The sequence below is a fragment of the Carassius gibelio genome, chromosome B14 (assembly GCF_023724105.1).
Source record: "Carassius gibelio isolate Cgi1373 ecotype wild population from Czech Republic chromosome B14, carGib1.2-hapl.c, whole genome shotgun sequence".
Classification (NCBI taxonomy): Eukaryota; Metazoa; Chordata; class Actinopteri; order Cypriniformes; family Cyprinidae; genus Carassius; species Carassius gibelio.
In genome coordinates, this window is record NC_068409.1 from 10,032,164 (window position 1) to 10,047,839 (window position 15,676).

General features: G+C 32.9%; 1 protein-coding gene across 1 annotated transcript in view; it reads right to left on the reverse strand.

Annotated features, from left to right (window-relative positions):
- Nucleotides 1–339: 339 nt before the first annotated feature.
- LOC127971195 (dedicator of cytokinesis protein 2) overlaps nt 340–15,676 on the reverse strand; it is a 97,826-nt gene continuing 82,489 nt past the window's right edge. Inside the window, exons 29-51 of the mRNA XM_052574034.1 lie at nt 15,129–15,207; nt 14,891–14,991; nt 14,542–14,749; nt 13,065–13,150; nt 12,760–12,916; nt 12,300–12,340; nt 10,322–10,412; nt 7,470–7,580; nt 7,255–7,344; nt 6,099–6,203; nt 5,857–5,998; nt 5,654–5,735; nt 5,485–5,569; nt 3,987–4,073; nt 3,439–3,615; nt 3,268–3,351; nt 3,049–3,186; nt 2,851–2,969; nt 1,746–1,842; nt 1,539–1,637; nt 1,120–1,216; nt 761–909; nt 340–643 (exon numbers count right to left, since the gene is read on the reverse strand). Coding sequence (XP_052429994.1) covers nt 578–643; nt 761–909; nt 1,120–1,216; nt 1,539–1,637; nt 1,746–1,842; nt 2,851–2,969; nt 3,049–3,186; nt 3,268–3,351; nt 3,439–3,615; nt 3,987–4,073; nt 5,485–5,569; nt 5,654–5,735; nt 5,857–5,998; nt 6,099–6,203; nt 7,255–7,344; nt 7,470–7,580; nt 10,322–10,412; nt 12,300–12,340; nt 12,760–12,916; nt 13,065–13,150; nt 14,542–14,749; nt 14,891–14,991; nt 15,129–15,207 — 2,491 coding nt within the window. The 3' untranslated portion in view covers nt 340–577. The remainder of the gene's footprint in view (nt 644–760; nt 910–1,119; nt 1,217–1,538; nt 1,638–1,745; nt 1,843–2,850; nt 2,970–3,048; nt 3,187–3,267; nt 3,352–3,438; nt 3,616–3,986; nt 4,074–5,484; nt 5,570–5,653; nt 5,736–5,856; nt 5,999–6,098; nt 6,204–7,254; nt 7,345–7,469; nt 7,581–10,321; nt 10,413–12,299; nt 12,341–12,759; nt 12,917–13,064; nt 13,151–14,541; nt 14,750–14,890; nt 14,992–15,128; nt 15,208–15,676) is intronic.

Genomic DNA, 15,676 nt, shown 5'->3' on the forward strand with positions numbered 1-15,676 from the left:
GTGAAAGTTTTACTTTTTGAAAAAATAACTTTTTCACTAGATTATTTTTTTTTAGGTGCTCCTTTATATGAAGTACTGATACATACGATTATTTGTAATATTCTGTGAATAATTTAGGCTTGAATCATAACCACATGTAACTGTTCATGCTTCTTGTTCTTTGTTACATCAATCAAATTTGTGAACTTTTCAAATTGCTGAACCAGTCAAATCCACTGTATTGTAATCACTAGTTTAGATCACCCAGTAAAACTCGAAAAGAAAGATATGAATGAATTTAACACCCTGAATTATATCTACAGTCTATGTGTATACATTTATAATAAAGATAAAATCTCATAATTTTAAAAGAGTTTATTGCTGGTACAGACCAATGTTTAAAACACTGACTTCATATCATTCGAGTTTGATTTCAAACACATTCAGTGAAATCAAGGCTCTTTTTTTCTTCTACAGCTCTGTTACTATCAGGCTTTAAGAGCTTTATCACTTCTGTTTGTAACAGATCCAAGATAAGAAACGATAGAATAACGAACAGCCAATATGCTTTTTAAAAAACAACAACAAAGAGACAAAATTAAAAGCGAGTGGATGGTTCAGACGGTTCAGAAGAGGATTTTGCTTCATCAGGTTTGGAGCTCGTCTGAAACACAAACACACACACATTCACACTTGAATAAAGGTCGTGATATACAGTATATACTGTGCACGAGTTGCATGATGGGAAGCCATATCACAGTGTTTTTTTTGAGTGTGTTACCTTGGTTTTAAAGAGCAGGTTTATGACTCCTTTGGAGCGGCGGTCACCGGTGCGGTCAGATGGCAGACACACAGAAACACTTTTACTGTCACGCTTGGACCGCGCTGACTCCACCTCCTCACTCCCATTGGCCACTGACAGAGACAGACCTGAAGACAGCATGTGAAATCAACTGTCTGTTAACAGGACTTCTTCCTGTTTTGTTTCCTGTTTGAGAATTTCGATATCCACAAAACAGGAAGTAGATTTTTTCCCTCCACAAACATTTAGGTTTGCTAAATATCTACATGAATAGCATTAGCTAAAACTAAAAACAACAAGAGGGAATGAGAGGAATCGGTGTGATATGACTATTGTACCTGTAATAGTGGGCAGAGATCTGGAGTTGACGAGGCCGCTGCTCTCACTCGGCTCTGACAGATTCGTGTCACTGCGAAACTCCTGCTTCTTGGAAAGCTAGAGAGAGAGAGAGACAGAGAGTTAAACTAATAGAAACCATAATAATATTATCACAAAAACAAACAAAAACAGGTTAATTAAGGACCAAACTTGCAAAAATACTCAATAAATTAATGAACTTACAGGGTAAAGGTATTTCAGTGTGTCTCAACTCTTTTTATTAAAAACAATTAATGAAATAAATTAATTAAATATAACAATATCAAGATATTTGGTCATTTCACTTTCACAATACTTTATGAATTTATTGTTAGATGTATTTACTTCGTCACATATTGAAGTTGTAGTGATTTATTTCTAAATGCATCTGCTGTCTCACCCGTTTGTCGAGGGTGCTGCAGCGCTCTTTCTCCTCACTGATGAAGATCATGCTGCCACGACCGGATTTCTTCTTCTTCTTGGATTTCCTCAGTTTCACCTGAAAAGAACAGAAAGAGTCACCTGAGCATGATGATGTCATCACGGAGAGCTGCAATCACTGGTCTGTTTTTGAAACATGTCATAGCAATATCTTCATCATCTTCACCTCCACTTCAACACCACTCTCATCCATCACACTGATGCTTCCACTGGAACGAGGGTTGATGGACGGAGAGGGAGGAACACCACTGTCCAGAGACAAGCTACAGGCAGAGACAGAGAGGAATAGAAAACACACTGTATACTGCCTACTACTTAAAGTAAATAAATAAATAAATAAATAAATATTTAAAAAAAAAAAAAAAAAAAAAAAAATATATATATATATATATATATATATATATATATATATATATATATATATATATATATGTATATATATATATATATATATATATATATGTATATGTATATATATATATATATATATATATATATATATATATATATATATATATATATATATATATATATATATATTATGTGAAACAGAACGCATTATGTTGTGATAAGCAACAGTATTATGATACATGACCTTGCCACTCTGAATATTTAATTTAGCATCATCTCAGAAATAAAACAAATATGAATAAAATATAAATATCAAAAGTAAATATGAAAAAAACAACTAAAACAATGTACTACTAATAATAAAAAATAAACCAATAAACTAATAACAATACAATTAAAATTCTGATATTAAAATATTAACAAAGCAATATTAATAAACAAATGAATAACAAATCAAACAGTATAATACTTACAAACATGTATTAAAATATAAATATTAAAACAAATATAACACTTTTTTATAAAAAATAAAATAATATAACAATATATTAACAACAAATAAAAAATAAATATTTAAACAGAAAATAAAACAACAATTTCTAAACCAAGCTATATATTTATAAATATGAATAAATTATAAAACAAACTTAAAAAAAATAAAACATTAATAACAAATAAGAACAAAATTACTTAATTATAAATATTAAAACAAGTATTAAAAACAAAAAAAAAAATTATTAATAAATATTAATTAAACTATTAAAATATAAGCATTAAAACTATATATTAATAACAAATATTTCAACAAATATTGTGTATTCTATTTATTTCTAGAAAAGGATGCATCATCTTATAAACTGCAGGAAAAATCACAGCATGTTTTTTTTAACAGAGACACATGTGCGTGTGGGCGGGGTCACCTCTCTGGGTGTGTCTTAGTGGGCGTTCCACATTCAGATCCAGCCAATGAGCAGATGGACTGTCGGACGGAGCGCAGCATAGAGCGCGGCCGAGTGGATCGTCTCTCATCCGTATCAGGCTACACAACAGGAAGAAAATCAGGACACACTTCGCTGATCCCTTTCCCTCCGTTTCTGCTGTCTGGCTTTCATCCTTACCAGCTCTCTCACTCCATACTCCTTCTCCACCTTCTTCTTCAGTTGTTTGAAGCACTCCTCCATGCGCTCGTGGAAAGGTCGAAGGTCATCCGTCACCCTTTTTCCATGCAGACTGATTCCTCTTCCCAGCAACGGGATCTAAAGGAGTCGAATGGGAGTTAACACAGGTTAATCATCTGTCCTAACCACTCGAGTTCTCTACGCTGTGATGTTTCGGACCTGCCATGCGATGAGGTCTTTGAGTCTCATGAGTTTGTCTCTGTCATCTGTATGTTCGTGCATGTATTCTTCCGTGAAGAACGCCTGGAGAAACACACACACACACACATACACATACATCAGTCTCCGTTCTCAGCGCTTCTCTCCGTTGTCTCACCGTGTCTCTCTGACCTTCTCGTATTTGGCGAAGCCGCCCATGACGGCGGGGTCCACGATGCCGTTGAGCAGCATGGACAGAGGGTTTATGGGTAAAGCGTCGTCACACTGGTACTGGTTGATCATGGTGAGGATTTTCTCATTGGTCTGTCCCATCGTCTCGATGGCGTTCTCCAGCGGACTCACCGTCGTCTGACAGAGAAACATTCACAAATAATTACATCATGAACACGTCTGATCAATCAATCTAACAATAGCATATAATGTGATAGAATAACAGTGCATCTCCACTTTAGTTCTTATTAAGTAGAGATAGTCTTAAGGCATGTTTGAACTGGCACAATTTGTTGGAAAAAGTAACTATAGTATAGTAACAATAATCTTTTGTTTCTGAGATAAAGCTGATTTCCAACTGACTACCATAATTGCATACATATGCATGAAGTCATGTGACAATGACACATCCCACTGTTTTATGTTTACTGTTGTGAATACCACATAGTGATGAAAAGGTCCTATCCAGTGTACACTGCACAGGATGATTGACAGGCACAGAGACTCACGTGGGTCATGCTCGTGGCCTCAAACCAGCGCAGGATGCCTGGAAGTTTGTAAGCAGTTATGAACGTGGTTCGCTCGATCCACATGGACTGAAGACAGAGAAAAGAGTGAGAAGACGGTCAACTCATGACAGTAAAGAGTCTGTGTGTGTGTGTGTGTGTGTGTGTGTGTGTTTGTAAAGGCCAAAAGCTCTTCAACCCGACCAGACAACATTTATTTCTAGAAGAGAGTCGAGCTCAGTGTTGTAGTGACTTTGGGTAGTTGTAGTTTGTTTTTTTTTGTTTGTTTTTTTTTTTTTTGGGGGGGGGGGGGTATTTTTAGAATACAGTCACATATTTTGAGCTTTCTGGTGCTTGCCTTCACAGTAAAGTGTGACTGATGACTAAACAGAAACGGTCAAATATCTCCATCTGCTGTTCAAAGTGCACACTACACAATGTCTTTATTTCATCATCCTAGTCGCCTTTTTTTCTTGCACAGCTCCTTCACAACCGCAATGATGCAGATCTGATGAACTGTTTTCCTTCCACTGCAAATAAATATCATCAATTTAAATAAAGCTGAAATTAAATATACATTTTAGATGGAAACAAGTATTTATGGAATAATAGTGAAAAATCTGAAATATTACACTGGCAGCAAACTAAATGAAGAAAGTTGAAGATGGAGTACTAACATGACTAAAACAGAGAAATTAAAATAAGCTAAATATTAAATCAAATGAAATATTAAATTAAAGCTAAATAAAAATAAGAAAGTACTTAAAATTACTAAAAACTAAAATTAAAATCTAAAAATGAAAGAAAATGGAAAATAATAATAAATGCAATAACAATACTACAGTAATTGTTATGTAAACATGATTGAAATAAAGTTGAAGTACTATAATCATTCAAATTCAAACTAAAATAATAAATGAAAGCTAAATAAATAGAAAAGACAAGCTTGCTAAATAACTAAAATTAAAATTAATAGAAAAACTTAAAATATAGAAAATTAAAGATAAATCAAAAGATGAATTTATTCTATAATAATACTAAAATAACCCCAGACAGAGTTATTCAATACTTTTAGCCACTTGTATATGTGGAATACTGTACTTAGCTTTGTAAAGGAATATTATTAGTCAAATTGATTTGATTTACTAGTGAGATCTCACAACACTTTTCTTTTCAAGCTTTGAATGTGCTGAAGTTTTCAGACTTGTGCACTGTTCAGTTATCAGAGTAAATGTGATGTATTCCAATTAAAACTTTGTGCATGAAGTGAGAATTATCCAGTTAACTTTTTTTTCTAAATGCCTGCTGGTATTGACATTAAATGAAGAGAGTCAGATTGATAATTAGGACGAAAATATATCCCAAACGGCTTTTCCAATTAAATGTGTAATATATTTCCGTACTTCTGGAGATCACAGAAGGAAAAGGGCATCTTTAAGATGTAATAATTATCATTAGCTCTATGAGATCGATGAGAGATGATGTTGTGTTTCTGACTCACAGCAAACTCATTATCAGGATCCACTTTCCCTCTCCTGACAGGTCTGGAGTACTGGAAGCGCTGGACATAGTTCGACTTGTAGAAACTACAGAATCACAGAAGAGAAGAGAGTTTCAGCATCAGATCGTGACACAAGGTGAACAGATGAGCGTGTTTTCAGCGGACTGACTTGATGATCTGATCGGGCACTGGTTTGTTCCTCAGCCGCGGCGGGATCTCCAGAACCGGCTGCACTGTAAAACACTGGATATCTGATCCAGATCCCGTCAAGAACAACAGACTCACTGGTTATATATACTAACTGTATATGAAAGCGTTTCCTATATAAAGGAATTACACTGTAAATGGGCCCAGAGTCAAAGTGAAGGATACACTGCATGTTGGAGTTTTTAATGTCGTCTCCGGGCATCGTGGTGATGTTGAGTCTCACAGCGCTGGGAAACTGACTCATCAACTGACTCTGGAAATCTTCCCTGCGCTCGTACTCTTTCCCACGGTGAATGAAAACCTTATTCTGTTGATATCAAATATATCAACACATCATAATCTAGATTACACAACATATCTGTGGGCACAGTTTCAGCCTTATCTGAGAATATTAAACACACACTGACCCTGAGGAACTGAGGGAAGCCGCAGCCGTAATATCCCACAGCGAAGTAGTCCGGCTTGGGCCGCAGGATCTTCATGATGCTCTCATAAAACTTGGCCTGCTGATTCTGCAAAAGGAATGTATTAAAGAAATAAACAAAGGGACAGAGTGCTGAAAAGCTAAAACTCAAATAATTAACAACACTTTTAAAACATGGAGATTGTGTAAGCAAAATAAAAGTGATATAATATAATATAATATAATATAATACAATATAATATAATATAATATAATATAATATAATATAATATAATATAATATAATATAATATAATATAATATAATAAGAAAACATGCATTAATAAAAAAAATTTGAAAAAAGATTAGTGAAATATAATATAATATAATGTTTTCAAAATGGTAAAAAATTAAAATGATATATTTTAATAAAAAAGTATTTAAATTATCAAAAAATAATTTAAAAATATACATAAGTAAAAAATACAAAAATAAGAAGATAACTAAATAATAAAACATATCATGCATATAAAGAAAATCCATACAAACAAACAAACAAACAATAAATTAATATAATTTACTTGCAAAACTGCAAAAATAAAAAACCTAAATAATAAAAATACACAAAAAATACAAATAAATATATAAAGATTACTGATTAATATAATATTTATTATAATATAATATAAATAAAAAATAAAAAATAATAATAAATAATAATATAATATAACATACATAAAAGAAAACTAAATAATAATAAAACATACATTAATAACAAACAATTATAAAAATATAAATAGTAAAATATGCTTTCAAAAGTGTACAGATTTTCTAATGATTTGTTTTTAGTTAAAATGTATATTTTAATTATTATGTACATAAGTAAAAAGAAAAAAAGATAGCTACATAATAAAACATATCATACATAAAAAATTATAATACAAACAAACAAACAATGAATAAAATATAATATACTTGCAAAACTGCAAAAATAAAAAACGAAATAATAAGAATACACAAATATAACAATGAATATAAGTAAACATATAATATAATATAATATAATATAATATAATATAATATAATATAATATAATATAATATAATATAATATAATATAATATAATATAATATTAAATGAGGAAAGTGTAGTGTGTGTTACCAGTTTCTGTCCGAGCAGCTCGTAATCAAAGACCTCCATCTCGAACTGATCTGCTAACTCCTTACACAGAGTGATGGCTTCCTCCCACATCTGACACGTTCACACACACATACACACACGGTTACACATTCATGAGGTCAGTCTCCAATATCCAGTCCCAGTCCAGTCACGTCTACTGAATATTACACAACTAGCCCATGTGGAGCTGAGCTGACCTTGCCCTTATCAAAGTAGCTGATGATGGTGTCGTAGAGCGATTCTTTGAGCTGCCGCTGGGACTGAGGCGTCTGAAAGTCCAGCTGAAGGGTGCACTGCTCCTCGGACCACTGCAAACACATCACACCATTGTCAGGATATCACATAACAGTCTAAACGAGATTATTACATTCCCTTAAGACAATAGAGTTGGTTCTTGGCCATGAAAAACTTGCTGCCAGTAACTAGGGAGGCGGCCATCGTTTTAGGGTGTTTTATTGACTGCCAGGTGATCCTCAATGATTATTTGGAAAATTCAATATTCAAGACATTTTAGTGCAATACACATCTCATTATTAGATAGAAAGCGTTAACATGGATTGAAATCATGAAATGTAAACAGGAAGTGATGTCAAAGCAGTATTATAGTTTGCTAAAACAAATTTAATATAAATATAAACAATATAATATAATATAATAAAAACTTTTTTATATATATTTAAGAAGCTCGTAAGCCATGCCCACAAGTTAAATTACTAAAATTAATAAAACTAAACCTAAAAAATACAATTTCTAAAAAGCAATACAAACATAATAATAACACAAAAAATTACACACACATATAAAAAACTAATCTAAGAAAACAAAATAATATTAGTAAAAGATGTTAAGAAAAAATAATAATATATACAGTATATATAAAAATGTATTTAGTAAAACAATAATATATTAGAATATGATGTCAAATAAATATTGTTTCTGAGTGCATGCAAAAAAAAGATAAATAAATAATAGTGAATTAATATAATATGATATAATATATTTGTTTTATTATATAATATGTAATTTAATTGTAAATATGTTATACATACAAAAACATACAAGAAAATGATTAAACTTTAAAGGGGGGGTGAAATGCTATTTCATGCATACGGAGTTTTTTACACTGTTAAAGAGTTGGATTCCCATGCCAAACATGGACAAAGTTTCAAAAATTAAGTTGTACGTTTGAAGGAGTATTTCTGTTCCAAAAAAACCTCTTCCAGTTTGTCACAAGTTTCGGAAAGTTTTTTTTCGAGTATGGGTCTGTGTGACGTTAGATGGAGCGGAATTTCCTTATATGGGTCCTAAGGGCACTTCTGCCGGAAGAGCGTGCGCTCCCATATAGGGAGGCTGAGCAGCACAGACATTTCACTGATCAGAGCGAGAACGAAATGTCACAAAAGGAGTGTGTTTTTGGTTGCCAGGGCAAGACAACCCTGCACAGATTATCAAAAAAAAAAAAACAGCATTAAGGGACCAGTGGATGGAGTTTATTTTTACAGAGCATCAACGGAGTTGTGCAAGTGTTTGTGTTTGTTCCCTGCATTTCGAAGATGCTTGTTTTACAAACAAGGCCCAGTTTGACGATGGATTTGCACATCGTTTATTTCTTAAAAATTATGCAGTCCCAACGAAAAAGGGTCACGATCGTGTGTTGAAACCGCATGCGGTGAGTAAAACTGCTTCAAATATCTCTGTGTTGTTAACTTAACTATCGGCGCGTAAGCACATCAAGTAAACAACATGCGATATTGGCATCAAACTGCACTTTCCACATGTACAGCTTAAAAAAAAAAAAAAAAAGACGACATAAAGTGGAACTAAGTCATTTTCCAAAACCGCTAAGCAAATATATACAGTTTCAGTACATACCACATAGAGACGCCTTTGCTGATGCTGCTCTTTTTAAATTTCAGCCTCTGGATCTGATTGTGGATCATAAATATACGCTGAATCTGACTGTTAGCCATGGTTTGTTTTGGATGATGGTTTTTCCCTCACGGTAATGTCACAGCTTCCAAACGCTCTCAACACAAAAGCCTACTGGCGCTCGTGATTCTTTAGCTCCGACCACACGTCACGCCTCCAGCCACTCATGTTTTTTTCCGGGAAAAATCTGTACAGACTATCTTTCTCTTATGAATATAATAAAACTAAAGACTTTTCGGAGTTATGAAGGATGCAGTACTACTCTATAGGTACTCAAGATTAACAGGATATTGAGTGAAAACGAGCATTTCACCCCCCCCCCCCCCCCCCCTTTAACTAAAATTAAAATAAAGACATTAAAAACTAATTCAAATTATTGACACAAACTGTAATACTACATTAGAGATACTAAATGATCACTGTAACGGTCATCAGTGGGACTGAATGAATCATGACAACTTTGTTTGACAGGAAATAAAGCGAGAGGATGAACTCAAGTGGTTTCTAATGAGAGGAGAGGCTGTGTGAAATAACAGGACAATAAAAATCATAGAAATGTATGGACTGTGCCGTGTTCATCTGAGAGGGAGAGACAGAAACACACAGCAGGGTAAAATACTCAATAAATCTGCCGGCGCGCCGCAGGAGCTGCATTGATGTCATAAATCTGACCTGGAGGCTTCATCTGCTCGAGGCTCATCAGGGACCACAGTAAATCACACAGAGGAGAAGTGTCTCCAGTCAACCAATCACAACATCTCTATGTTATAAGTGACCTTCAGTGTCAGAGGTGTGTGTGTGTGTGTGTGTGTGTGTGTGAGGTTCAAATGTCCTCTCAAAAATAGCAAAACTTGATGTCACTTCCTGTTTACATTTCATGATTCCAATCCATAATAACCCTGTTTAATTATTAATGAGATGCATATTGTACTAAATTCCTAAAAATGAATTCTCCATGAGGACAAAGATTAGTAAAAGCACCAAAATTATACTTTAATAAATATGTTAAAATGCAAAAAATGTTTCTGTGATGATTAAAGTAAAGTGAAAAGTACAGTTTGCTCAATAGTAAATTATAGAAGTCCTCATGAAGATATAAACTAAATGTTTGTTTGTTAACCTTCAGCAGTTTGGAGTGCAGCAGGAGTGTGTACGCCGCCTCTGTGTAGTTCTCTCCATCCAAATGAAGATCTCGCAATTTATAGAGGTACCTTAGATACAAACATAACAATTACAATTAATACATATATATATATATATATATATATATATATATATATATATATATATATATATATATATATATATATATATATATACAATATATATATATATATATATATATATATATATATATATATATATACAATATATATATATATATATATATATATATATATATATATATATATATATACAATATATATATAATAATGTCTATGTAAAATAAAAAATAAAAATAAAAAAATATTCAAATTACCAGTATTAAAATATAATAAATAATAAAAACTATATTTCATTATACTGTATGAGCCATCTTCAAGAATCGGTTAAAACACATCTCTTCCATCTTTATTTGACCCCTAACTCTAGCACTCTCTATTCTAATTCTATTCTTAAAAAACAACAACAACAAAAGACTAGCTTTTCTAATATTTTTTTTGTATTCTATCTATTTGATTTATTTTTATTTATTATACAATTAACAAAAGCAAAAAAAAAAAAAAAAAAAGCCTAACACTGGCTTGCTCTATTCTTTTTCTATTCTATCTGTTCTTTTATGTATTGTATACTGAGACTTGTTATAGCACTTGTGTATCATTGCTCTTTTATTGATTTTGATTACTTCCATTGTCCACATCTCTAAGATGCTTTGGATAAAAGTGTCTGCTAGATGACTGAATGTAAATGTAAATATAAATGTAATGTATATATATATATATATATATATATATATATATATATATATATATATATATATATATATATATATATATATATATATATATGTGTATATATATATATATATATATATATATATATATATATATATATATATATATATATATACACACACATGTGTGTGTGTGTGCGTACATTTATAGATAGATAGATAGATAGATAGATAGATAGATAGATAGATAGATAGATAGATAGATAGATAAAAGTTTATAATAAAAGATACATTTACTTTTATATAATATTTCTCTGTCTCAATATTCACTTCTCTTAGATCATAACAAATTGTATCTATATTTACCACAAGGAGGCAGTATTACATAAAGCCAGTAGGCTGTTGTTAAAAAATTAAGTTAAGTACTACACAAAACAGGAAGCTTAAACCCCTGAAGTATGGTAAAATCACAGTAAAGTATGCCTTTTCTATTAGAACTTTATTTGAAACCAATATTCAATACTTGATTTTTACATTTACAAACAGTAATAAATGCAACCATTCTTTTATTGCTTAATACTGATATTGCGCTGAACTGAATATTGTGTATTGTACTGTACTGTACATTATACATACATATTCTATTCTATTCTATTCTATTCTTCCACCAAGCCATCAAGAATCAAGTTATTATTCCTACTGTAGGTGAAGTTATAGATTCAGACTGGTGCAGAACCGTAGATTATTGTCTAATAATTATTGTCATCTTCATAATATCTTTCTCTCTCATTTCACAGGTCAAAGGCCATGGACGAAAATAAAACGAGGTTATAAATAAACCGGACAATCTCGGTTTGTCTTTCGTTTAAAGCTGAATTATCAGTGTTTCTCCAGGACGTGACACAGAACTTGTCACATTTATTGTCAATAACAAAGGTCTGATTCAGAATGGAGACGCTCAGAGAACGGGATCACGTTTGGCCCAGCAGAACGCCTCTCTGAAGACACACACTCGTTTATGTTTAATGTGCCTGTAAGGTGCCAGTATGTCTCTGTCCCTCGATCTGTCCGTCCGTCTCTGTGCTTGGATGCTTATCCTTTGGATTTTGACATTAATTCAGCAAGACCAAGATAATCTCCTGTCAGATTACACAACCAACACACACACACACAAACACACACAAACAGTTAATATGGAAATTACCTGATGTACATCCCCTCACGGTTGATGTCCTTGTAGAAATTCTGCGAAGAAACGAAACGCAAACGTTAACTCTGAGCCTCTGTGTTGACGTTTCTCTGAACAAGAGATTGTTGTGTGTTTTTGGATGCTTCTGATATGTGATGCAAAATGATGACGATGGATTTCTCAAGATTTTAAACGTGACGCACACACCGATATGCTGCTTACTCATAGTTCATTCAGATAGTGATGTCATTTCCAGTCTGACAGATTGAAGTGACTGTTCTGGCGTCCTATTCCAGATTTTGTGCGGGGATATTAATCTGCATGTTTGTTAAATAAAATAACCATTCGTTTCAGTAGTCAAGTTCAACACGTTGTCTATGTGGGCCCATTAGGAGTCCGACAGCTCAAACTGATCAGACCAGATCAATCAGAAACCCACTGTATGTCTGTGACACATGAAGTGGGCGGGGCTTACCAGAAGATTGACAGTGCAGCTCATGCGGTTGTTTCGACTGTCATCGCTCATCACTGTGCGGTAGTCAAGGAGTCGCTCGAGGAGGCCGGTCACAAGTTTGACGAAGTGCTCTACCTCCGTCAGCAGCTGGGGGCGTCCCTGAGCGCACTCTAAAAGACTGAAGCGGCACACGGTCAGAGCGGCTCTCATGCTTTCAGGAGATTTCAGGAGGATTTGGAGCTTCTTATGGAGTCAAGCCAGCATTATACAAGACCACAGTGTGTGTGTGTGTGTGTGTGTGTGTGTGTGTGTGTGTGTGTTCGTACATGCTCTGTAGTAGCTCCATGTATCTCTCGTCTCCTCCACCCCCTTCCACTTCATGATCCAACTTCAGGATGATCTCGTTCTCAAACTGAGAGGCAGAGAGAGACTTCATTGACAAGTTCAACATTATCAATGTGCATTTGCTAATCTGTGTGTGTGGGCAGCTTTCTCTTGGTGTTTTGAAAAACATCCCAAAATAACAAGTTGTTGTGATGTCCTAACATAAAAAATATTCATAAATGAAATAACAAAATACAAATTCAAAATTTAATAAAATTAATTAAAACCTAAACATGTTAAAAGTCTTGATAAGGTTAATCTACAGTTAAGTCTACACTGACTCACTAAATTGAGCAGTTTTTTACCATAAAAATTTCATAAAAACATTTTAAATCCTTTCCTCAGAGTTATGGATATATTCAATAAGAATATATATCTTAAATCTTTTAAATATATTTTACCATCTTTAAACCCATTTCATAGAATTACAGAATTATATATAAATATATATATATATATATACACATTTTATCATGTTAAAATCCATTTTGCCAGAATTATAGAAATACTCCAGGAATTATTAAATATGATTATTAAAATCATAATATCAAAATATTACTCATATTTTAAATGCATTTTACCATCTTTAAATGAATTCCATAGAATTATAGAAATATGTGAAAATATTTTACATCCATTTTACCATCTTTAGATCCATTACGTAGAATTACAGAAATATTCACTATCCATTAAATCAACAAATCAATCAACAATCTCAGAATTAAAGAAATATTACATAGAATGCTTTTAAAATATTTGAACATTTTTAACATGTTTAAATACATTAGCACTATAAATATTTTGTATAAATAAATATGTTTTACACATTTTCCATGTTTAAATCAATTTCTCAGAATCATAAATGCTGCATTAACTTATGTTTAACACATTTTACCACGTTTAAATATATTTAGAATTATAGCAATATTACACATGTATAAAACAATTTTTTTACAAACACATTTATATAGATACCATGTTTAAATTAACTACATGGGTTTAAATAAATATCCTATATAAATATTTTAAAAAGTATTTTAAGCACATTTACTATTTTATATTACTTTCTTCTTACAGATGAATCCAATCGGAGTTAAAGTAAAAGTTGTCCTGGCTATTCCAAGCGTTATTATTATTATTGCACGCACTTTATTTAACGTGTTTTGGACTATTGAACAGAAACACCCACCCACTGCTTGGAAAAGCCAAGACAATTTTAATATAACTCTGATTGGATTCGTCTGAAAGAAGAAAGTCATATATACCCAGGATGACTTGAGGGTGAGTAAAACACAGGCTAATTTCATTTTTGGGTGATTTTACCCTTTAAATGATGTGTTATCTGCATGTACAAATGACGAGTTTAGCTTATATTGAGAACAAGAGAAGTCAAAGTGAGGTCAAAGTGTGTGTTTGAACCTTTGTGAAGTGTCCGGAGTGGTTGTGTTCACACTGCATCATGTCAAAGAATATGGGGATGGTTGCTCTCCGCAGCTCTTCCTCCGGGATGAGCGTCATCTCCAGGATGGGACCCACCATCCCGGGAATGAAACAGATCTTATTTTTACCGAGCTTGTACCACATGTCTCTGATAGCAAAACCAATCAGCCGTCTCATGTCTCCATATCTGAATGAAAGCAAGCAAGCATATTTATGCATATTTTTTTTCTTTGCCTATAGTTGTGAAAGCCAGATTTCTGTATAAATAGAGTTCAACTGTGAGCAGTTAATGCTGGTTTAAGTGGGATGTTTCTGGTTTAAGACTCACTTGGCCAGAATGCTGCTCCTTTTGGTGGAAGAGAAATGCTGCAACTGCAAAGACTCCTGGGTAATAAACGCCACAGCCAAATGGAAGTAATTATTCCATAACTACAGAAGAGAGAGAAATCATGATAAGATGACACTGGGGTGAGATATGTGATATTATATGAGGGCTATTAACACTAATTCAATCTGAACTTGGTCGAGCTCATTTAAGACACACACACACATATACACACACTGACCTGCACTTCAAAGCTGTTGTTGTCGAGGAACTTGTGGTTCATGGTGTCGGCATATGTGTTGATTGCTCGGAGAAACACCCTGATTGGATGAATATAACAGGGATATTATAGTTAACCAAAAGGTAAAGAATTAGAAAGTTAGCCAATGTTTTACTCATCCACAACGCATCCTAGGTGTATATGACTTTCTCATTTGATCAAGTGTTTGTATCACAATCAAAATTTTTAAGTCTTTGAATCCGTTGCATTTTTAATGGATGTCTTCATTTTCAACACCAGATCTAACTTTTAGCATTTCAAATCATATAAACCTTATATGTTTTGCTTGTAGTAGATGCAGTGAGCATCAGCTGTAAGTTTCTGCAACTTTATTGACAATACATGATGACTGATTTAGTACTATCATATCGAACAACATTTTTTCAAATGTTTGAGTGTCCAATTGCTGTTTGTACTAACAGTATCTGATGATCAGCAGGGTCACAAATGAACTTTAAACTGTGATATTGAATACCAGCAAATATACTGAGGTCAATAAAACACTATGC